The 24,984-nt window shown below is 37.4% G+C and overlaps 2 protein-coding genes across 4 annotated transcripts; one reads left to right on the forward strand and one right to left on the reverse strand.

Annotated features, from left to right (window-relative positions):
• Nucleotides 1–7,811: 7,811 nt before the first annotated feature.
• LOC116159730 lies at nucleotides 7,812–8,884 on the reverse strand. Its single transcript, XM_031472797.1, has 2 exons — nucleotides 8,605–8,884; nucleotides 7,812–8,551 (listed from the first exon to the last, which is right to left on the reverse strand). Exons 1-2 carry the CDS (start codon nucleotides 8,806–8,808, stop codon nucleotides 7,946–7,948), a joined length of 810 nt encoding a protein of 269 aa, XP_031328657.1. The 5' UTR covers nucleotides 8,809–8,884; the 3' UTR covers nucleotides 7,812–7,945.
• LOC116159729 lies at nucleotides 8,871–11,352 on the forward strand. 3 transcript variants are annotated; one of them, XM_031472794.1, is made up of 3 exons: nucleotides 8,871–9,520; nucleotides 10,398–11,006; nucleotides 11,065–11,352. In XM_031472794.1, the coding sequence occupies exons 1-2, from the start codon at nucleotides 9,131–9,133 to the stop codon at nucleotides 10,983–10,985; spliced, it is 978 nt and encodes a 325-aa protein (XP_031328654.1). In that variant the 5' UTR covers nucleotides 8,871–9,130; the 3' UTR covers nucleotides 10,986–11,006; nucleotides 11,065–11,352. The 3 variants fall into 3 exon arrangements, with proteins under 3 accessions (XP_031328654.1, XP_031328655.1, XP_031328653.1); XM_031472795.1 differs by having other exon boundaries at nucleotides 10,398–10,709; nucleotides 10,768–11,352; XM_031472793.1 differs by having other exon boundaries at nucleotides 10,398–11,352.
• The last annotated feature ends 13,632 nt before the right edge of the window (nucleotides 11,353–24,984 follow it).

Here is a 24,984-nt window from a genome sequence, read left to right on the forward strand (position 1 = left end):
GATTTCGGATCTTAAATCGTCTTCCAATTCATGCTCTTGGCTTTTAATGAATTTCCAGACATTTTTGTCACAGTTGTCTTCACCAAGATCAAGAAATTTCTTGACGGCTGGCCAACATCGCAGAAGTCGATCAAGAGATGAATATAGGGAGAGCCACCTTGTAGTTACATGTCTCAACATTTTTTGATAGTGAATTTCTAGATATTCAAAGCAAGTGTTGGTGCTGGTGGAAGTGTCATGATGGGTCCAAATTCAGTATCCTCAACCTTCCATTCCATCCATATTCGTTTGGATATAGTACATCAGGATTGGGAACAGTTTCATTATTCCAAACCCAACATTGATGGTGTGCGCGTAAAATGCCTTGTGTGAGTGCTCCTTTTGATGGTGCTGGCAAATTGGCAGCCTTTCTTATTGGACATCCGCCACCGGAGTTCGGAAACAGAATTTGCTTTTGACAAAGGAGAGTACGGTTTACAAACGAACTTTTCTAGAGCAATAACAACTGATTCGAGAAGATGAATAGTCGTACCTAACTCAGACAATGCTGCCAGTGTTTCAGTGTGGGCGATTTCAAATGATTTCCAACAAGTTAACTTGCCTTTTCCGACAAATCCTCCAGTGTTGTCTGCTCCAGTAAATGCATGAGAAGAGTAGCCTTGTCAGAACCAACAGCTTTATGTAGGATGCCAACATCAATAGTACTGCATTTATTTCGTCTTCTAGCGACGAAAAACGTTCTTGGGCACAGTCTAGGGGTCTAGGTTGTTGAATCATACAGGTGGGCCAAAAGAAGTCATCCGATGTTGTTTGGCTCTCATTTTCTGTTTCTAAATGAAAAACTTCGATTCTGTGTTTTGATTATGTTTATTTGAACCTTTAGAATTTTATTGGTCAAGTCGAGAAGATGATATCGGTCAAATGGGCGCCGTCACAATTGATTGCTATAAGGCTCGTTTTATGGCATTTTTCATCACTTCGGCGAGAACTTCGGACGACAGGTTCTCGCACTCGTGTCGAATGTTGTCCTTGGGGGCTTCCAGGGTCTCTGGATTGTTCATGTAAACACGGGACTTCAAAAAACCCCACAAAAAAAGTCTGGAACGGTTAAATCGGTCGATCTTGCGGGCCAGTGTACGGAATTCGCGCTGCGCCAACACCACAGACGAATTGTTACGCAAAAAAATAGACACGATTATTCCGCGTTCTTATATTATTATATTTATACGTAAATTAGCAAATTATTTAAACACACTTTATTTACTCTACACTGATTCGAAGCACTTTTAAAGTTAATTTATATAAGAACATAATATATAATATATTTTATGTCTTACTAACATATAATAGCACATTTTATATCTGTGCTACGCGGGCATAAAGTACCACTTTATGCCCTAGGGCATTAAGTATCACCATAGTAACTCATTTATACCTAATGACAAAACAGAAACGTCAATTAGTAAATGTCAATACCTACTAACTGTCACAAGTGCGAGCCGTAGGGATCTCCGTGCGAAAGATTCCTTACAGATAAAATACATGTCACTTCTTAAAGAAAAACGCAACAAGGGAACAAACTTTATTAACATTTCATAAATAAGTAGTATAGGGGCCACCTGAGCCAGACAATCACATGCCGCGCCAGGCGAAGGTGAGGTTTGCGCGCACGTGTACGAGACGTATAATAGCTATTTTTAGCTTTTAGTTGGTGAGATTTGGTATCGCTATTTTGGACATCTAACCTCGCGCAGTTTGGCTGTAGGGAATTTTGATGGCTTTTAGGCAGTAGATAGAGGGTCACTTGTGCCAGACAGTCACGTGACGCGCCAGACAGCGAGGTTATCGCGCATGTGCGCTTTAGGTATCTGCGACGTCTTGTTGTCTGACCTTCGGCCAGTTCGAGTGAAGGTATTTTGCTAGTTGGCCAGGGGTGCGAATCATATTTTGGGGGTTGTTTTGGGCGCTTAGAGCAGACACTCAGATTTCCGTGGTTATATTGGAACGCTGTCTCGTTATACCTGGTTTACATGTTTCATGTTAATCGCCTCCATAGTTCATGTATTTTGGCAAGTAGGGGGCTAATCTCGTACGGTGTCAGCGGGGGACATTTTAGGGGTTGTTGCCAGAGCGCGTCGAAATTTGAAGTTGATCCTATTATGGAAATCACCTGCAGAGGAATGCATTTATTTATAGAATATAAAAATGACATTGCATCATCTTCTTGTGACAGCTGTAATAAAATTGCATTTATCCTACTACGTCAATCAGTATCCGCTTGAACGTTAGTGGAGGTGGTTCTTCTGTTTCTTTGTTAACGTCTCCGTACGAGTAGCGTAAAATTACAGATTAGAAGGTGTGCATTGTCTTCCATCAATTGCCTAGCCAATTTTGATTTTCATTGAAATTTAAAGTCTTGTCGAAGTAGTATCGACTTTAATCCAATCACGTGATTATTCGGTTTCTATAAAAGCTCGACGTTTTCACAACTCCAGACAGTTTCATACCAAGCTCAAGTGAGTGACGAATGTTACTTTTACACCTCCCAGCTGCATAAGTGCATTTAGTCGACGATCAAGTGTAGTAACAAATTTATAATTGGCTTACTCTTACTACCCTGAACGGCTGTAATTAAAAATTCAATCAAATCAATTACTATTACGAAAAATTGAACAATCGAGTTATTGCGTCAGTTTTTACAATCTGAAACGTCGCATTCCCTTTAGTACGCAAGTGCAGCTTAACTGCAAGGTGTTGCCGTGTTTTGTTTCAGCTATCGGCGTTCTATTACAAATTATTCTTCGGATCACAGGGCTTATACGGCCTACCTCTAGTTAACTCTTAGTGTGTAAGGAATTACTAAAAATCAATTTCTCACAGTAGCTTATTGCACCTGGAAGTGTTTATGACTAATTAATCAAATCTTATCATTAAGCAAAATTGCATAACGTGTATAAATTATATTGCATCACTTTTTACAACTCTGGAAAACTTCGCATTCCGTTTTAGTTTTAGTACGCATCTACAGCTCAAGGAGCCTGGTTTTGTTAAAAACTGAGATTGCTTGTACCATTCAAAGTATTTGGTAGATCACGGGGGCATATGCATCCTGGTTAATCGTAGTGCGTGTGGAATTATTCAAAACTAAGAAACCTATATCTCGAATAAGCCATACACGTTTTACTTATAAATTATACGAAATTATTCGGCAGTGCCTACGAACACGTGATTTTTCAGTATAAAATCCAATTTGTCAACATTTTCATTCAGTAGTCGATTGAATCCCGCGGGTGAATGACTGACTTGACGATATAATAGGCATTTTACAATACTGATTAATAAATTTACTCATCAAGGAACTCCATCGTGAAAACCCCATTGGTGGGAAATTGCATAATATATCTTTCCCAGAACGAAATACATCTTCACCCATCAAGCGATACCTTATTAGTTTGTTTCTGTTCTTCCGTGTTAAAATTATTTTGGCGTAAGGTACCTAGTATCGGTGAAAAACAAGATCACTTAGGTACACACTCTACCAGAAATAGTCCTCTGCTACATTACTTCCAAAAATAATCTAATTATGCGCAAGTTTGTAATTGAGAGTGAGTTTGAAAAGAACGTCAAACGATTTGGTTTAAAAGGACGATCTATTCAGTTTAGGTTAAAACAAATACCATCACCTAACGAAAATAGCATATTATGGATTAAGAACGCGATCAAGCAAATAATCACGTATGCATGTAATAAGGTTTCGGCTGAAGATATGGTAGGATTTACTTTTTGTTCTAAAAAATTTTCGCGCGGAGGGGGTTATTTGAAGTTCCAACGTGCTGATTCAGTATATTTTGAAGACATATGGGAGCTAATTTCGCCTATATATCAATCAAATTCGGACGGATTGAGCACAGAAACTTTTTGTTTGGAGGCGACCATTGTCCGTCCCCCATTAGGCAGGGGGAGATCAGCTTGTAGCAAATACATTGGTTTCGAGGAAGAGTGTAAAGCAAGGCGAGCAATTGTTTACATAAAAAATGTAGATAATTTATGTTTACCTCGAGCTAGAAAGGCGAGATATTGTAACTGAACTACGCTCCATCGTTTGACTAAATTAATGTCATCATCATCCACTCCTACTATACTCTTAACTGACACTGTTTTCGGCAATCGAATACTACGCTCCCACAGATTGGTTGAGTTTGACGATAAAAACATTAAAAATCAAGATTTTTATACAGTAATTTCATTCTAGATAGCTTGTTAAATAGTACTCAAAGTAGTTTCAAAATAAAACCGCAGGTACGTTTTGATGCCGCGATCTGTGCTCGTCATACGGAAGCAGTTCTTTTGATACGACTAGCACTAGCACTACACGATGGCTCTAATCGGGGGAAAATCAGGAATTGTTTCATAATGCGATATGCGTTCCTCCTTCATTAGACCTTTTTCAACACATTTATTGAAATACTTGTCCTTAGAGTATTTTTACCGTGGCTGCTGATTTTAAAGATCGTTTCCAAAGCCTCTCAGCGAATATAATCTACCGATTCCATTGCATAAAAAATTACCCACTTAACGTACAGAAGGTCATTTATCTCGAGCTTAATGCCTTCTCACTCGATTGGTATGATGGTAACTAACTGTAATCTATATTGAAGGTCTCTAACGCGAAGGGCTCGTTCCTTTACTTGACGAATGGATCAGTCATCCCTGTAGTAAACGTACCGCTGGTTTACCATGCCCTGTTCATAAGTTAAATCAGTCCATAACAAGTCGGGTTCCATTCCCTATGCAAAACATTCACTGTCAAACTGGTTAAAATCTCCTCGAATTGACTCATTTTTACGCTTGATTAATTAACCTCTACAACGAGTGTTTGATATTCATGGGCGATACTAAAATTGCCAAATTTTACGACGAAGCAGGTTAAATCAAATTTGGCTATAATAGGCGAACATACGCTCGTTGATCTACACACCTAAATAGTAACTATATTCTGCGTGTATCGCAACAGGCCATCCGTCTGATTTAAAGTGAGGTGTTTCTGTTTAAACCCAACTGTGCGAGGAAATAGATCAGTTGTCATGGAATACTCGACCTTTAAATCCGAACGCACACGCTTAATTAAATGCGATCCCAGTAACCTGAACACAAATCCAACACGATTGGACCCACAGCCCAAGGCTAATTGCGAACTCCACAAATGCGAATCGTACTCAAACTCGAACCGACCCCGAGTAACTTCGATGCGGTTTGAGATCCATCGCGTTCATGGATGCCCGTATGAACGGGGCGGATAATGATTGACAATGGAAATAGCTCCATTGAACGGGGCCCTTCTTTTTTTTTTAGTAAACAGAAGGTTATTCCTCTAATGGTGACTGAGCGTCATTGACCTGTGTTAATGATTGATTATAGATTTCGAGGGACACAGAACATCAAACGTATACACTGATAAACAGATAAACAGGTAAACAGATAAACAGGTAAACAGATAAACAGGTAAACAGATCAACAGGTAAACAGATCAACAGGGAAACCTTATTACATGCATAGGTACGTGATTATTTGCTTGATCGCGTTCTTAATCCATAATATGCTATTTTCGTTAGGTGATGGTATTTGTTTTAACCTAAACTGAATAGATCGTCCTTTTAAACCAAATCGTTTGACGTTCTTTTCAAACTCACTCTCAATTACAAACTTGCGCATAATTAGATTATTTTTGGAAGTAATGTAGCAGAGGACTATTTCTGGTAGAGTGTGTACCTAAGTGATCTTGTTTTTCACCGATACTAGGTACCTTACGCCAAAATAATTTTAACACGGAAGAACAGAAACAAACTAATAAGGTATCGCTTGATGGGTGAAGATGTATTTCGTTCTGGGAAAGATATATTATGCAATTTCCCACCAATGGGGTTTTCACGATGGAGTTCCTTGATGAGTAAATTTATTAATCAGTATTGTAAAATGCCTATTATATCGTCAAGTCAGTCATTCACCCGCGGGATTCAATCGACTACTGAATGAAAATGTTGACAAATTGGATTTTATACTGAAAAATCACGTGTTCGTAGGCACTGCCGAATAATTTCGTATAATTTATAAGTAAAACGTGTATGGCTTATTCGAGATATAGGTTTCTTAGTTTTGAATAATTCCACACGCACTACGATTAACCAGGATGCATATGCCCCCGTGATCTACCAAATACTTTGAATGGTACAAGCAATCTCAGTTTTTAACAAAACCAGGCTCCTTGAGCTGTAGATGCGTACTAAAACTAAAACGGAATGCGAAGTTTCCCAGAGTTGTAAAAAGTGATGCAATATAATTTATACACGTTATGCAATTTTGCTTAATGATAAGATTTGATTAATTAGTCATAAACACTTCCAGGTGCAATAAGCTACTGTGAGAAATTGATTTTTAGTAATTCCTTACACACTAAGAGTTAACTAGAGGTAGGCCGTATAAGCCCTGTGATCCGAAGAATAATTTGTAATAGAACGCCGATAGCTGAAACAAAACACGGCAACACCTTGCAGTTAAGCTGCACTTGCGTACTAAAGGGAATGCGACGTTTCAGATTGTAAAAACTGACGCAATAACTCGATTGTTCAATTTTTCGTAATAGTAATTGATTTGATTGAATTTTTAATTACAGCCGTTCAGGGTAGTAAGAGTAAGCCAATTATAAATTTGTTACTACACTTGATCGTCGACTAAATGCACTTATGCAGCTGGGAGGTGTAAAAGTAACATTCGTCACTCACTTGAGCTTGGTATGAAACTGTCTGGAGTTGTGAAAACGTCGAGCTTTTATAGAAACCGAATAATCACGTGATTGGATTAAAGTCGATACTACTTCGACAAGACTTTAAATTTCAATGAAAATCAAAATTGGCTAGGCAATTGATGGAAGACAATGCACACCTTCTAATCTGTAATTTTACGCTACTCGTACGGAGACGTTAACAAAGAAACAGAAGAACCACCTCCACTAACGTTCAAGCGGATACTGATTGACGTAGTAGGATAAATGCAATTTTATTACAGCTGTCACAAGAAGATGATGCAATGTCATTTTTATATTCTATAAATAAATGCATTCCTCTGCAGGTGATTTCCATAATAGGATCAACTTCAAATTTCGACGCGCTCTGGCAACAACCCCTAAAATGTCCCCCGCTGACACCGTACGAGATTAGCCCCCTACTTGCCAAAATACATGAACTATGGAGGCGATTAACATGAAACATGTAAACCAGGTATAACGAGACAGCGTTCCAATATAACCACGGAAATCTGAGTGTCTGCTCTAAGCGCCCAAAACAACCCCCAAAATATGATTCGCACCCCTGGCCAACTAGCAAAATACCTTCACTCGAACTGGCCGAAGGTCAGACAACAAGACGTCGCAGATACCTAAAGCGCACATGCGCGATAACCTCGCTGTCTGGCGCGTCACGTGACTGTCTGGCACAAGTGACCCTCTATCTACTGCCTAAAAGCCATCAAAATTCCCTACAGCCAAACTGCGCGAGGTTAGATGTCCAAAATAGCGATACCAAATCTCACCAACTAAAAGCTAAAAATAGCTATACGTCTCGTACACGTGCGCGCAAACCTCACCTTCGCCTGGCGCGGCATGTGATTGTCTGGCTCAGGTGGCCCCTATACTACTTAAATACGTCCTGAAAAATAGCAGTTTTTATTTTTTTTTCATTAATATTAAAGGTGCAATTACTGAAAGATCCCGAAAAGATAGCATTGCCACCGTTTAAACTATTTGTATTTGCCAGATGATTTGACGCTGTAATAATATTTAGCGATTCTCCCGCAATTAGCTTAGCTACCTTGTTCTTGCTTGTTAAACTGTCTTCAATATACCCTTCTACTACAGTTGTACTCTTCCATCCCCCATGTCTCTTTAGTGTACTCATGCTAGCACCGGCATCCGCGAGTAACGTAGCAGAATTTCTACGCATGCAATGACCTGTATAACATAGTAACTTGCAATTGTAGAGGGGATTTTCCCAAACGTGTTCTTCCCAACAGGTTGAGCAATGCAATGCCCTTTCCTGTAGCCTAAAAACAACCGCTTCAAGTTGCAGTGCTGCGGACGCAGTGCTAAATACTTTTTTACGGTTTGGATGGCTTCCATTTCCGTCTCATTAATAATGGAAAATATTCGCTGCTTATCAGTTTTTGTTTGAGGAATTGTAACCACAATAACTTCACCTCTATCTTCTACATCACTAATAAGCATGTCGCATAGTTCTTGCCTTCTGCATCCGCCGTAGATCCCAAATATTAGTGCCACTTTCACTAACAAATATTCGTGGTTAGGTGCTTGCCGCAAAAACTTTAAAATATCCTCGCGCGTTAACACGCTTGATTTCTTGGGCACGTGACCTTTGGAGACGTTTTTTAAAAATTGCGTCAATTTTGCATAATTTCCAATATTAACATTTTTGTTCAAAAGCAGCGTTTTTTTAATCATAGAAAATTTAGTCCATAAAGACGTTGGTTGAAACACTTCAGACTATAACACACAGCCATTAAACAAATCAAAAGAAATGAAAATACTAAACTCACCAATTCCTGAAAGTACGTTAAGAGTACTACTTCATTAATAATTCCTGTACCGTTGTTGGCTAACCATTTAACAAACTTTGAATATTCCAGATTATATAAACTTTTAGACTTATGTGGAATTAATTGGTCCGCTGCAAGATTGGCCTTATTTTGAATACTTTCTGGAACTTCAGCCATGATGAATTGAGTAAACGTTTGACGCATTGACGTTTGGATGGTTTCAATAGTAACTATAGTTTCATTCAATCACATTAACAAATTCGAACCACTCATACTTGATCAAACATAAAGCCTGCTACACACATGCAAGCAAGTCGTACAACTTGGCTTGAACAGACCAAATCGTACAACTTGCAAGTGTGTGTGTAGAGCAAGTCGGAGCTTGAGTTGGGCTAGAAGTTGGGCATGCGTGAAATCGGACAAAACCGATTGCGTACAGTTAAATCGTACTGCAAGTCGAGACGTGTGTATGCGAACACGGCAGAATCGGCGAACTTGAGTAAAACAGAGCGTTCACTGCAACAACATGGCCGATCTAAGAAGTCTATCCCGAGATTTCCTAACGGAATTTATCGAGATGTACCGGGAAAACCCGTGCCTGTGGCAAATAAAAAGTAAGGACTACAGTAATAAACAGAAGAAGAATGCTGCGTATGCAAAATTAGTAAAAAAACTTGAAGAAGTGGAAAAAAATGCAACCAAAGAAAGCGCCGTGAAGAAAATTAATTCGTTGAGGACGTGTTTTCGGAAGGAGTATCGCAAGGTTTTGGCATCTGAGAGATCTGGGGTCGGCACAGATGAATTATATATACCAACTTTGTGGTATTATGAATTACTTACGTTTTTGTTGGAACAGGAAGAACCTAAACCTTCAAGAAGTACAATTTCTGATGATGAGGGTGATGATGTGCAGGAGGTAAGTAAATAAACATTTATATTATTTCGAAATCTGTTTTATTCGCGTTGTACTATCATACGGTCTTGCCATTCTACAGCACCAACACCATTGAAATACTCTAAATACTGCTGTCTCGTTTGTTTTGCATTTGCGGAAATATTGGTTGGTGTTCTTTGTAATTCATCGAAAACCCCATGAGATGCCAATCCCGGTGTAACGGTCGCATTGCCAATGTCTTCTTGGTCGGTACTTTCTGGTGGAATATAATGATTTGAACTCTTGATGCATAAAAAATTGTGGAGAATGCAACAGCACAAAGTAACAATCTCTGTTGTTTCTAATTTTAAGTTAATGTCAGTATGGAAAATTCTAAACCGGGCTACCAATATTCCGAAAACGTTTTCTATAATTCTTCTGGCCCTACTTAACCTGTAGTTAAAAATTCTACGCTCGTAATTCAACTGTTTTTGACTGAAAGGATTTAGCATATCCGGGCGAAGAGTAAACGCTTCATCAGCAACAAACACGTACGGCAAAGCACCGTTACCAACTTTCGGAATTTTTAATTTATTTGCCACAAGTAGTTCATAAAATGTAGTGTTTCGTATCACTCCACCATCCGAAACTCTTCCATTAGTGCCGATGTCACACATAATGAACTCATAGTTGGCGTTGCTAATTGCCATCAGTACAATACTGTTCCGTTTCTTATAATTAAAATAGTAGGAGCCACTTCCTTTTGGTGCAACGATATGGATATGTTTCCCATCTACTGCGCCGATGCAAGTGGGAAACTGCCATTCGGAATTAAATTCTTTTGCTATTTTTTTCCAATCGTTTTCTGTCTTAGGTAGCTGAAATTAAGTAAAAAATTAATGAATGTATACTTTTTAAGGAACAAAACACACAATCACTTGGTCCGGAAGCGGAAACGCAACAGTCGAATGAAGAGACAAATGAAACGCAACGTTCCGATTATGAAAGTGACCCACTATCCCCTACTGTGGATAGATCAAGAACTCCATCATCTACGACAGTAGTGGCTCACCGTTCTAGATCAGGATCTAGGGCACCATCTTCTAATGGAGGAAAAAGAATGAAGAAGGCAGACGCCGTGCTGGATATTGTAGCTCAAAAGTTGCAAGCACCAAATCCAATTAGGGAATTTGATAACTTTGCACACCATGTTGCTGAGCAACTCAGGGAGGTGCCGAAACAACAAGCAATTTATCTTACAAAAATTATTAACGATGGTATCTTTGAAGCCCAGTGTGGAACCCTAACGCGAAACTCTCGCATTGTGTCTCAACCTGCTGAGTTACCTGCACCTGAAGGGTATTATGTTGCTCCTTTAGCCCCAGCCCAAAATACGCACCATACACAAAATAGAGTTAGTCAAGCGAGCATATATCCGGATCACTGCCAACACCAGGCGCCAATCTCGGAGGCACTGGCAAACTATTTTAGCAATGTCGCACCATAACAATGTGTGTTTGATTCCTATGTAATAATTATAAAATATTTCTTACGTGGTTTCTTACCTTCATGTATTTATCTTTTAGAACGGTTATTATTGCTTTGCATGTTTCGGGGATTATCTGCGACAATGCTTGGGGTGATATAATTACGGAAAACTTCAAGTCTTCGAAAGTTCGACCTGTTGCTAGAAATCGCAGCGTTGCAGTTAATCTTTCGTGAGGAGTAATTGCAGCTCTCATTACAGTGTCTTTCTTTCTAATTAATGGAGCAACACTACACAGTAATTCCTCATAAGTACCGGTATCCATTCTAAGGTAGTTTAACCAATCGCGAGGTTCTAGTCTCAATTCATCTAATAAGTTGGTATGAGAATATTTGCGTCTTTTTGTTAACCAATGCTTAGTCCAGCGTGAGCGTTTTTTTGATTTTGATTTCACGTACAGTGCAACTGCTGTGGCAATAAGTATATCATCCGAAGCCATTGTTCAAACTAACTAGATAGACACCTACCTACTTGTTGTTCCATAAGTCGCGAATTAAGTCTGTGCGCGTGGAAGCTCAAAACCACAATCGACTTTTCAGTCAACTTAGCTTGACAAGCCAAATTGTACGACTTGCTTGCATGTGTGTAGCAGGCTTTATGAATTGTTTTGTAAACGAATATTCACTTTGACGAAGGAAACTATCTGTAAGACATAAAATTTTGTATGTACCACGGGCATAAACTGATGATTATACTCTCGGGCGACTAAAAAGCTCTCGGGCCTATAAATTTTATCCGACGTTACATAATAGTGAAATTGATAGCAAGACTTACCTATCCTTGTTGAATGAAGTTTTAAAATACTAAAGGGATTTTTATCTCGGTGACCATGGAAATTTTAGTTTTTGATGACCTCGTCAGAAAGTATGTGTTTTAAAATTCGGTTTGTTATAGAGACTGATCTTTGCCTCCCAAACTAGTGAGAAAGGAAACCTGGAATATTAAATATGCTGTAAATAAAATGTTATATCAAAAGAGCAACACACAAAGTATGAATAGTTTTATAAGCAAATATCTTTTTTCTTACCGTAATACTCCTCATTGCTCAATGGGTCAATCCTCTTCCAAATTAATGTTTTCGAGGAAAGTGAAAACACGTTTGGATTTTTTAACGACTTCCGATGTCATTAAGGACAGGGAGAGACAAATTAAGTACCATCATGGCAAACGTATGTTGCAGTTTGAGGTGGGGGAGACGGTTTACATTAAAGACTACCGTACTGTGAAACCGGGGTGGTCAAAATGTTTACGATTTAAAACGGAAAATGGAAATAATAAAACTATTATTTCGAAAAAGTGGCCCACGTCTTGTGTTTAAAAAGTACTACAAGGAAAAATATGATTTTAATAAACCCGCTTTATCAAATTATACAATACCTGACCCAACTCAAAGTTTGGTACGAAAATTTTAGCACTATTTCTTTTATTATATTATGTAGGATCTAACAGTTGAGTGAAATAAAACGAGGATAGAAAACGGCCGGAGCTAACACACACTCAGGTCACATTTTCGTTTTTTTTTTCGGTTTCAGTGTTTGAACAAATGTTTGTTTTGGTCTCATCTATCGTTCAATTTGTCTTTGGCCCAAGTCAACAGTTACACCCTATAACTTATTAAGTATTATTGTATTCTATTTTCAATTTATATTTTTAGTTGGAATCTGTCTACAATGGCATGCATGAAGACACAGTTGACATTATTGTGAACTACAATGAAATTATTAGTTTAGTGTTGTTAGTAGTTAGGAAGTTGGCAGCAGTTAGCCAGTAACATTACCATAGAATATAGTGTGTCAAGAATGTAAAAGTTTATTTTTTGTTTAATTAAGTATTCACTCATTATTATTCATTATACGTGTGTGGTGATCGCCCTTTTTTCAATTGGATTTCACAGGTTATGGGCCCAGACAGGCTATATTTATCGTTGTTTTAAGAAGAAAGTGTAATAACATAACCCCAAATTCACGTCAGCCAGTTGCGGGACGTTTTTGGCGGGAGAGACATCGATAAATTAGAAAAAACGGAAACACACACGGTTGGGATGGAGAAAGATACAGGTGCATCAAGTTCACCGGGGAAAATTGGACTATATGGAAGTTTCAAACGACCATCATGTTAAAGTCAAAGGGACTGCATGATATCGCAACGGGAAGTACTCCGAAACCTGAAGCAGATAATAACAATGAGTGGAGTAAGAAAGACGCCAAGGCGCAGGAAATTTTGGTAGTTCGGATGGAAGAGAAACCTCTAACCCACATTTTATCGTGTGCAACAGCTGCCCAGATGTGGGAGAAATTACAATCTGTATATGAACACAAGTCACAAGTTAGCGTACATTTACTTCAACAAAAGTTTTTTGCGTTAACGTATAAGGAAGGTAATGTGGCAGAATTCGTGTCTCAGTTAGAAGAGATTAAAGGAAATTTAAAACAGCTCGGTGAAGAACTAAGTGACAAGATGATAACGACATTGATGGGGATCTCGGACTTTGCAACTCAAGACTGGTGTTTAGATAGTGGCGCGAGTGATCACATATGTTTTGACAAAAATCAATTTGTGAGCTTGGACACATCGGTAAGAAAACTTGTGGAAATGGGTGACAGTTCGGTAGTGCAAAGTGTAGGAACTGGAAAGGTTGAACAAAAGCGTTTACAGGAAAAGAATGGCTAAAAACGGAAATTCATGATGTGGTATTTCTTCCAGACTTTAAAATAAATCTGTTTTCTCTTGTGAAGGTGCTGGATAAAGGATTTACTTCGAAATCCGACAAGAATAAATGTGAAATAATGGACCGTAGTGGAGCGATTCGAGTAATTGCCTCTCGCAGGGGTAAGTTTTTTAAAATGCATTTTAAACCTCGACACAATTACGATTACTCTAGTTGTAATGTGGCCGTTAGCTTAAATGAGTGGCATACACGTTTTTCACATTTAAATTTTGACCAAGTTCAAAATACTTTGAAAAGGTATAATATAGATCATTCGCAGACTGGTAAACCGTTTTGTGAGTTATGCTTACTGGGTAAGCAGCACCGTCTGTCATTTAATAGAAGTGAATCCAGAGCAACTAAGACAGGAGAGTTAATACATGCCGATTTATGTGGTCCATTTGAAGTTCCCTCCATAGGAGGATCTAACTATTTTTTACTCATCAAGGATGATTTTTCAAATCAAAGGAGTGTGTATTTCCAAAAGAACAAATATGAGTCTACAGGAAATTTGGATAAGTACATAAAAATGCTAGAAACGCAGACAGGTCAAAAGGTAAAAAGTTTACGAACAGACAACGGGTTAGAGTTCGTAAACAAAGAAGTACAGAAGCTAGTCGAAAGATCAGGTATAAAGCATGAGAGGACTTGCGTTTATACCCCTGAGCAGAATGGACGGGCCGAACGAGACAACCGAACCCTGGTGGAAGCAGCACGAACAATGTTATGCGGCAAGGGTTTGGATAAGAGGTATTGGGCCGAAGCCATCCACACAGCCGCGTTTGTGCTGAACAGAGTAGTAATCAATAAACGTACAGGCCACACAGCATACAGTATGTGGAATAGAAAAGATTACGATATATCTCTCTTGAGAGAGTTTGGGTCGAAAGTGTCTGTACACATACCAAAACAGAAACGATGCAAACTCGATCCAAAGTAGAAAAGGGTTGCTGGTGGGGTACTCTGATGAAGTGAAAGGGTATAGAATTTATTTCCCAGAATCCAATAAAGTCGAAATACACAGATATGTTGTAATAATACCTGAAGATCGGAATTCACAGGAGAAGCAGGTAAAACTTCAAAATTCTAGACAATGGAGTTTTGATGTTGGTGAATCTGAGGTTGAATCGGGAGAAGAAAATCTAGATGAGTCACCGATTGACGATGAAAATGAACAACAAAATGAACCGGAGCTCACTGAGGAGCTAAGCAATGAGGATCAGCAGAGAGGAAGGACTAGACAGCGACCACGATGGATGGAAGATTATGAAATGAGTTTTTTTAGTGCGTCAGAAGAGCAGATGAGAGAAGAAGACATTACTATTCAGGAAGACCGTCGAAAATGGGACGAAGCTATGGAAAAGGAACTAAGTGCATTAAAGTTAAATAATGTGTTTAGTGAAGTGTCATGGCCATTTGATAAAAAAGTTTTAGAAAGTAGGTGGGTTTTTAAAATTAAAAATGATGGTGAATATAAAGCCCTGACTAGTGGCCCGCGGTTTTCAACAGGAAAATAGGGACGATTTATATGACATTTATTCTCCAGTAGCCAAATTGTGCACGTTTAGAATTTTGTTAGTATTAGCAAACCATTGGTATGGATGTTCATAGCGCTTTCTTATATGGTGACATTACTGAGGAGGTGTACATGTCACTTCCAGGTAAGAGTAGGAATAATACTAGTACTGTTTGGAAATTGAACAAGTCAATTTATGGTCTGAAAATATCACCAAAATGTTGGATCACAAAATTTGATATGTTGATGAAAAATGGTTTACTAGATCAGAAAATGATTTTTGTTTATATATAAAAATTACCGATGATAAAACACCACTTGATACAAATTTTGATTTTAATACCTTAAAAGGTGAAATTGATGAAAAATTGATTTAAAAATGTCGTCAAATAATTGTAAGCCTTATGTATGCTGTAATGGCCACTAGGCCGGATTTATGTAACAGCGTAACGATGCTGAGTAGGTTCCAAGATAAGGCAAACGAACATTTATATAAAGCTTTGAAAAGAGTGCTTCGGTATGTTAAGCAAACTTTGAATCTAAAATTAATTTTCAAAACTAGTAACAATGTTGATACTTTGTGTAGTTATGCTGATGCAAACTGGGGTGCAGATGTTTTGGACAGAAAATCAACTTCAGGTTATCTTGTTAAACTTTATGGTTGTAGTATCGCTTGGGCTAGTAAAAAACAACAGTCAGTGGCCATATCGTCAACAGAATCCGAACTTGTTGCGCTTACTTTAGCTGTTAGTGAAGTCTGTTGGGTGAGAAAAATTTTATCCGACTATCTATTTGTTTATCAAATGAGGCAACTACAATCTTTGAGGACAACCAGTCAGCTATAAAGATTGCAATGAACCCAGAAAACAACAAAAGGCTTAAGCATATCGAAATAAAATATTGCTTCATTAAAGAGAAAACTGACAATGGTTTAATTAAAATAGTTTACATTAAAACTGAAAAGCAACTGGCTGATGGTTTTACAAAGCCTTTATCAAAAATTAAAATGTTAGAATTTGTAAAAAATTAGGACTTAATATTTAGTCTTGTTTTTTTTTGTATTTAATGATTTCTTAGAATATCAAATAATTTCATTGAAGGGGTGTATGAAATACAATGAAATTATTAGTTTAGTGTTGTTAGTAGTTAGGAAGTTGGCAGCAGTTAGCCAGTAACATTACCATAGAATATAGTGTGTCAAGAATGTAAAAGTTTATTTTTTGTTTAATTAAATATTCACTCATTATTATTCATTATACGTGTGTGGTGATCGCCCTTTTTCTCAATTGGATTTCACGATTATCTATAGCGATGCTTCAGAGGAGTATGGACAACTTCTCACAACGTCTACAGGAGTGTATGGACTAAAACGGACAGCATTTAACAGATGTTATTTTTCGTACGTAATTAATGTTTTAATTTTTTCCTCTTTAATTTTTATAATGGCAACATTTAAGGTACACATTAAAAAAATAAATTTTGAGTTTCGTTTAAAAATTAGTGTGTAACTGTTATTTCAAATCATCCATACCTCCCTGCCCAACCCTGTATTTGTTCCAATATGCCTATACCTAGTGTGAGAACATTATACTTTAATTTTTATGTGAATTTCCTTTTATAATATGTCTTTTCGTTTTTTTATAAGATTGTGTACTGTATATGTATTTTTTTAAATAGATCGTTATTCTAAATTTTGCAATGTGTTTGTATGTATAGGTACATATATATTTATACCCTTTTTAACTATGATCTGAAAAGTCACAAATATTAAAATTAAACAAATGTATTAGTGCAGATGAATATTTTAATTGGTGCATTTCCACATATTTAGCTAACAGTGAAATTATTATAATGTCGGAGTTAGTGCTATGACATACTATGCTGAAAACCGCATGCGGGAAACCGCATGCCAGAAAATAAAAAACCGCGCCATGTATAATTAAATGCATAAAGACATACTACGTGCGTTTTGCGGTCACCGCATATAAGCATTTAATTATACATGTCGCGGTTTTTTATTTTCCAGCATGCGGTTTTCATCATAGTATGTCATAGCACTTAAACGGTGTTACTTTTATACCTCAACATTTTAACTAGGCTAGATAATTCATGATGGCTAATAGTGAAATTATTTTGATATGCTATACCAACTATAGTTAAACAGATTTACGTTATAATTGAACATTATATCTAAGCCAAGTAAACTAGTGAACAGCATCTATAAAAAAAATGAGTCATGGTAATACAAAAAATAAATGATCACAGCCAAAGATGTAATATGAAACATTTTAATAAACACAACTAATCATTTTATGATGAAAAAATTAGTTCTCATAATTAAACCATTTTAAGAAAATCACTTCAACTGCACTTGCTTAATTGTATAACTGTCCCAAATAGAGTTATATTTTTTTATTACTGTTGTTAAATATTTTTCGTCATCCCATACTGTTATTTCAATTTAACTCATCTCATTTGACAAGTGAAATGTCATTCGTAACGGACGGCGTCCGTTAAAAAATAACGGATGCGTATGCGGCCGTTAAGGAACAATGCTTTATTGAAATATAAACAACTAGGTAGGTACTTATTATAATGGATATATGAAAATTAAAGTGTAAACAGAACGGGGTTCTGCCTTCAGGTAGCTCCAGCCGGCTGGCCAGAGATCGAAATTCGTATTGATTGAAATTGTTTAATTAATAAAATAAAATAAATAAAAAAATTCAAATATTCAAATCCCGATGTTGGGTACGGGGACACCTCCACCGTCTATCAAATCCTCGGTTGACCTTGGACTCTGGTACGGCGTTTTCTTTTCCCCAACTGGAAACGTGCGGTGGATGTGGCAAGTGCTACTAGTTCGCTGTTAATGATAAGAGTTATTACCACATAAGCCCGGATGCTTATCAAGGCTCGAGGAGGTATCAGTAAAGGAAGTATAGGAAGCTTTCTCCAGCAATTATATTTTAGGTGCTCTTCAGCAAAGAAATAATAGCTCTCTAATAAGGTCGGCAAGGATTTACCTGGCGACGGCCCTTACAGAGGAACTTCCACCCGGTTCCAACAACCTCTACTCAAAGTCGGTGGAATCAGACGGCAAACACGGAAGGGAAGATCTTTGGATTAGAGTCCGATCGACCGACCGAAGGCAAGAATACAAAGAACTAGTTCTGTGTCCGGTTTTATAAGCCCGCAGGGATTTACTCTACCAGGATTATCTTCCCGGGAACAGGTGAGTAAAACGGCAAAACTAAAAGTAATTATCAAATTAATAAATAGGTCTGGGAAAATAATGAAACTAAAACGAAAAGCTCTGGTGGAATTAAAACGGAAAATAAAATAAATTAAACGGATCTCAGGTTTTCGAAACGGGCAGGAATCTGGTCTGGTTCTGGTTCAGGGGATGATTTTAACAAGGAACGGAATTAATCGGAAGTGCTCTCTGTACTTTACAAACACCTTTTATAGGACGCACAACAAGATGGGAGATGTAGAAGGGATTGCAAATAAAGGATGGGGACGACAACAGGCGACATCTAACGAGGGGATTTTACAAACATAGTACAGGATGTTTCACAAATAAAATTCCAACGTTATCAATTTGATGTTTTCTTACAAAAGTGACAGTTATTGCTAGAAATCTGTAGACCATCGTAAGAAACTTGAAGACCACTAGCACCTGTGGATATTACCTACACTTGATGAAGAAGCTGTGGCTATGGATGTTGTATTTTCAGCGTTTCCATCGGAACTTTGAAATATTTGTTTGATGATTTTTAATCGCTTCGAAACTTTTGTCCATAATGAATTGGGCGAGTACATTTCCGATTTTCCCTTTACGTACGCTAATCTCTTAATCTTAAGCCATTCCTTGAAATCTTCGTATTGTTTATGATATCGCTCCCTGTTTTTTCTGGTAGCAAACCGACACTTGCAGCCATGGAATCTGCTAATACGTCTGGAGGAATATTGTATGTTATTAATTTTCGTGCATATTTTTGGAAAAACGTACAGCTTCTCAGCACGCGTTTTTAACGAATTGTTTATTTTAAGTAGTTGCGTCCATGACAACCGCTAACATGTGACCATGAGCATACCATGATCAAGATAATTATTATACTTAACTATTGCGAAAAGATGAATCTTTATGAAGTCAAAATATATAATTTCCAGATGATGGGATGACGAAAAATCTTGAACGACACACGGCCGATACGCAAATAACGGACTTCGTTGAATATAAACCTCGGCTGACGCCTCGGTTTACAAACTTCAACCACGTCCGTTATTTGCTACATATCGGCCTTATGACGTTAATAACTATAATGGCGTTTATGAAAAAATTTTTGTGTGCCTCCCTGCTTCAAAGCTTTGTTTTCTGTAGCCAAATTAGTCCAGAAAATTATGATTTGCTGGCCTAGGCCGGCAAAAATATCACTAAAAATTGGTTGGTGGAACTGATTTAATTTGCAATGACAGTTCTAAATTTAAATTAAATTGTTAGAATGATAGGCATATTTTTTGTGCAAATTTCATTTTAAGCGCTTTATGGCTTGGTAACATAGTAATACGTATATGTAAATGCGGTAGGTAAGTACCTACCCTAATCAAGAATTGTAAGTTTCACTTACAAGTTTTCGTTTAGTGCGGTTATAACACTTGTACATGTTTACCGATGGTAAACTTACGGTTTATGGCAAAAAACAGAGAGCTAATTGAAAGTATAGGAAATCGAACTTCCACACTCGATGCCAGGAATGCCAACAAATGGTTTCGCATGTAAATTAACGCAGTCAAAAAACACAACACTAAACGGATGAAGAGTAACGACACTATATGATTTGTAATTATTATTATTTCTGCCATTGTTAACATTAAACTGTATACATTATTCCATAAAATATATATATCTACAAGCAAGTATATTTCTCTGAAGATGACAGTTTCCGAAAAGGAGGTGTACGCATATGAAAACGGTTTCTTGACGATATCTATGCTCATATCTATGATGAAAATTTCCGATATCAGTTACTTCCGTGTAGTAAGACCATAATAATCAAACGACACTGCATACACCAAATTGTAGATTTGCACGAAGCAATCATCGGCCCTCTTGCCGCTCTCCTCGTAATCGACAGCCAACGAGAAGTAGATATCCAAACAAACTTGTTATCATTCTTATATGCAATGGAATTAATATGATAAATCAATTTGCAAATGAAAACATTGCAACCCAATAGGGTCTTCCTGAAAAAAAAAAATTGTAACTTTTTTGTGTCTTACTGTAAAGTTTATAACTTGTAATCAAACATCTCATATACAAAACTTTTTTTCTAATTGCAACATGTCAGGAAACAACATACAATATCGTAAAACTTTCAAATTTTGTCATGCGCCCGACGACATGCCGATATTGGCCGAGCGTCGCTTACGTCACTACGCAAGTTGCCGATCGGGAGTTATATTAGTGCATGACACTGAAAGGAGTTCGATTCGACTTATTATGGCAATCTGCCATAAACTGAGTTCTGACTGGCTCGTAAAGGGGCAGTTAGATAGTCTACCAAAGGTTGAAGTGTTAATGGTCGCCGCCTTTTTCTCGAAAAGTGAGTTTTTCCATGCCACTCGTTTGAGTGGAGTCAAAGCCCAGAAGCAAATCTGTTATGGTTCATAGGAAGTATAACACCAAGTTTTGTGTGTATAGTGCAAGGTATAGTGTAGGTACCTAATAAAGTATGCACCTTACGGGTTTCAACGAGAAAATTAGGGTGTTGGATATGTGGAAGTGAAAATAGAGAAAAATGTGTGCGCTCAGCGCTGTAAGGGCACAGATATGCCCAGAACAGAGTTCGAAGTAAATCATATTCTGAATTGCAATTACAATATTACATATCGATGGATTTTCGTCGATAACTGACTGAAAGTAAATCGACATTATGTACTTTAATTAATTAGAATCGTCTTCACAACAATACAAGTGGGACGTCAAAAAGTCACTCGCGGTATCACGTCGAACTTTTTTCGTATATTAGGTTCGCGATGACTTCTGCTATCACACCCAGGCACAAATGCAATAATTATTCGACGCCTTTTTCCGTTAAAACGACGTTTTCTTTCTCTGAAGCGATTGTAAGTAATGCTACGGCTGAGCGCCAACGTGCGTTGTGACGTCACAGCAACGTGGCGGTCATTCGAAACTTTTCAAACGCCGTTCATTTTAGAATCGTGATTGCTAATCACAGTGATTTCTCTTGACAAAAAAATGAGTACCACTAATTTTTTTAATGTGCTTGGAGTTCATTTTCAAAGTTTTTGAAAAAACGCGGAAAACCCAATTCCCAAAATAGGTGTAAGCCGTAAGCACTAGCTGAAATTGAAATAAATTTCAAGGTTATGTTTTCCATTGAAATCAACTTACTACTTATTAGTTTTAGCGCAGCTTCTTTTGAATGTTATGAACTTCTTAAGACTGCGCTAGGCGTTTTAGAAATTTGTAATAATAATTAAATTAACGTAAATGCTTTGTTTATTCATTTAATCACAATTAATGAATAAACACTGGTAAATATCGGTTGTGAATTGACATGCTTGTGCTACCAACTGCCAACTGTCTGTGCTAGCTACCAACATAACATCGAAATATTGGAAATTTGAATGCAAGTATGACGGCTTATAATTATACGAGGTAGAAATATAAATTTTAAAATGAACGTTGTTTCCTCAAATTTTTTACTTCGACACAAAAAATCTTGTGTATTACACGTCCATAAAAATGTTTTGCGAGTATTCGTATTGCAGGCCTCAGCTCCGCTTCGGCCTGCAACCTTACTCACACTCGCAAACATCCATTTTCTGGACTTTTGATACAAATAACTATTTCAGTGTAGTGTTAGCGAACTGCCGGCGACGAGTGCAGTTAACGTAGATCAAAATGGAAATATGCAAGACGATGTGTTAGAACCTAAAGTTAGTTGTTCTGGGATTAATGATAGGCCACGTAGGATAATAAGACCTCCTAACCGTTTAAACCTGTAGAATTTTTACGTTATAATTTGGTGCGGAGGGATGTGGCATCTCTGTGTACTTAATCTAGGGGAATTAAATAAGTTGTATGCAATGTCAAATAGTAAAAGACGACATGGCTGGCGTTATTATTTGAGTTGTGTTTAATAAATTAATAATTAGCAAATAGTATATTGAAAGACAAGTGTTACAATGCGACCTATTGTAATACGACTATCTTGTGGCACGAGTGGCGACGCGAAGCGTAGCCACGAGTGTCCGCAAGATAGGAGTATTACAATAAAGCATTGTAACACGCGTTTTTCATACTATTTTTTCTATTTCGGTGGTTTAATTTAAAAAAAATCATTATCAGAAACTATAGGGAACATTAGAACTAACAAGTTTTATGTTGGGAACACTTTTTATGCCGTTAAGTTTTAGGTTGGCAGCGTAGTAAGACTGACATTTTGAAGTTCAAACAATGAAGTACCCAACGAAGTACCTACTTGTACTAACTAGCAACTGCCAACTTAAGAGATGAGTTACCAAAAAAAACGACTATAATCACTGTCTTTGTACAACTGTTTTCGGCCGAAAACAGTTGTACAAAATCATCATTGTGACACCGAAATAGAAAAAAGATTTTGTTTCATTTGTTGTTTCACGCAAGGTGCGTGCAAGTATACGGCATACATTACAGGTGGCATGGGACCTCCTCCACTTTCGGAAGGGTCAATTGAATGAGGGGAAGAAATATTTGGTTCTAACCCCAAAATTTCGTCCATTTGTTTAAAAAATAAAAAGCGTGTTGATTTTCAAGTCCTTGTAATTTTTATACGTTTTAACAAGATTGAGCCACTTTTTTTTTACAAACGTCTGCAGAATATTCAATTTGTTGACTTAACAAATCGTGGCTGATGTCCCAGTCCCACACAAGCTTGCGGTTCTTGACGTGGTGCAAATGATCTTTATAAACTTCAACACTTGCTATAAGAGCACGTGTTTCCTCGTAGGTCCAGGTTCGTCTTTTTGCATTATTTACGGCACCTACAGTTGCATCATCATGTTCTGGGATCGACTGAAAATATATATGGTGGATTACCTGCTGCATAGGGACCTAATAACCTCATTTTGTGAAGTGCTACCGCTATTAGTAAGTGTTGCTGTCTGGTCCAAAAACTTCGTAAACCACATGCTGTGGGATGTACATTAATTGTTCATCTACTCAAATGATTTTGATGTAAAAATAATAAAAATTAACGATGACTAACCTTCAATGCGTTGCATTAAGGTATCGGTTTTATTTCTTGTGTACATACATATTATTAATATCGTACACAACGTTAGAAGAATGGCTTGATACGTTAATTTCTGCCATATTTACAAAACCTTTTTAACCACTAAACATTCACACATAAACAAAGATTTTAACCTCGAAGGTAAAATTCCAAACTGGCTCAATTTAAACCAAAACAAACAGCAAGCTTAGTTGAATCTCACTTCAGTCTTAGTTTGTCTCACTTGTCCGAAATAAAAAAAAATAACTTTTCTCAGTTCACAGCTGAGATTCTCACTTAACTTTGATAAAACGAATGCTATTGTATTTATTGGCCGCTGTCCTCCATAAACCCATACATATAATAAAACTGCGAGTCTTGCTCCGATGGCACACTGTGCGTTGTTGATCGTGATGAAGCATAGGACTGTGGTGTGGAAGGATTGCACGGGTAGTAATGGCTGAGTTATAAGCAAATTACTTGGGTACGCAAATTCATGCAACGTATGCCTACACTGCCGTCCTAAGACAAGTTTATGCAAAGTTTTGAGATAATTGAGGATTTGTTAAAATTTGTAGAATGCTTTCCAAGCGTGGAAAACACGTCACCGCAAGTTTATTGATGCAGGGAGAGCATAGTTTGGGGAATTTTAAGCATTTGTACCGGTACGATCAATAAAACTATTTTTCCCAGAATATGCTCATAATGGACCCTGTATCTTTCCTGAAAGATACGACTGTTTGTCTTTGTAGTCAGTTGGTTAGGATATTTTAACTTAGTAATACGGATATTACACATGTTAAATAAGCGAATATAAAAAAAAGATTATATTATGAACTGAACAAAAAAAAAACACAAACCCTGGATATTATGATTAAACTTAATATATTAAGTGTCGATATCGGCCTCAACTGCTGCCTCTACTACTACTACTAATTGTACTTTTTGGTAATGACAGCTCTGTTAGTTTTTTTTATTAGATTTTGTTTTCTATTTTTGTCAATTCCCCTTGGTGCTGTTTTTTTTACCGGCTCTGGTATTCCTTCTTCGCACGCCTTCACGGTAAGAAAACACAATTCTGTATATGCATCTTTGAAATTGGACTTGTAAAAGAGTTTATTAGATCCTCTAACAAATTTCACCTCACAGAAATTTGATAAGTAAGGTTTTGGAGAGGTTTTCTGTATTTTAAACCTCGATGAAAAGTCTTTAATTTCCAAAAAATCCTCAATTTTCATCTCTACGCAGGTTGTTCTGCCATTGTTTGATGCTTGTACGCAATTCTTGTAGTCGTCAAAATCTAAGACCTTCTTTTTCTGTGTTAAAGATTTTTCAACCTGATGGTGGAAGGAATCCGCTGCAACGCCAACTCGGCTTCACGCCTAGCAGAATATTAACAATGATACTGTGCAATAGTATTCAACCTTCCTTAGCGCTATCACCCTACCTCAC

Source organism: Photinus pyralis, unplaced genomic scaffold (genome assembly GCF_008802855.1).
Source record: "Photinus pyralis isolate 1611_PpyrPB1 unplaced genomic scaffold, Ppyr1.3 Ppyr1.4_LG1, whole genome shotgun sequence".
Lineage (NCBI taxonomy): Eukaryota > Metazoa > Arthropoda > Insecta > Coleoptera > Lampyridae > Photinus > Photinus pyralis.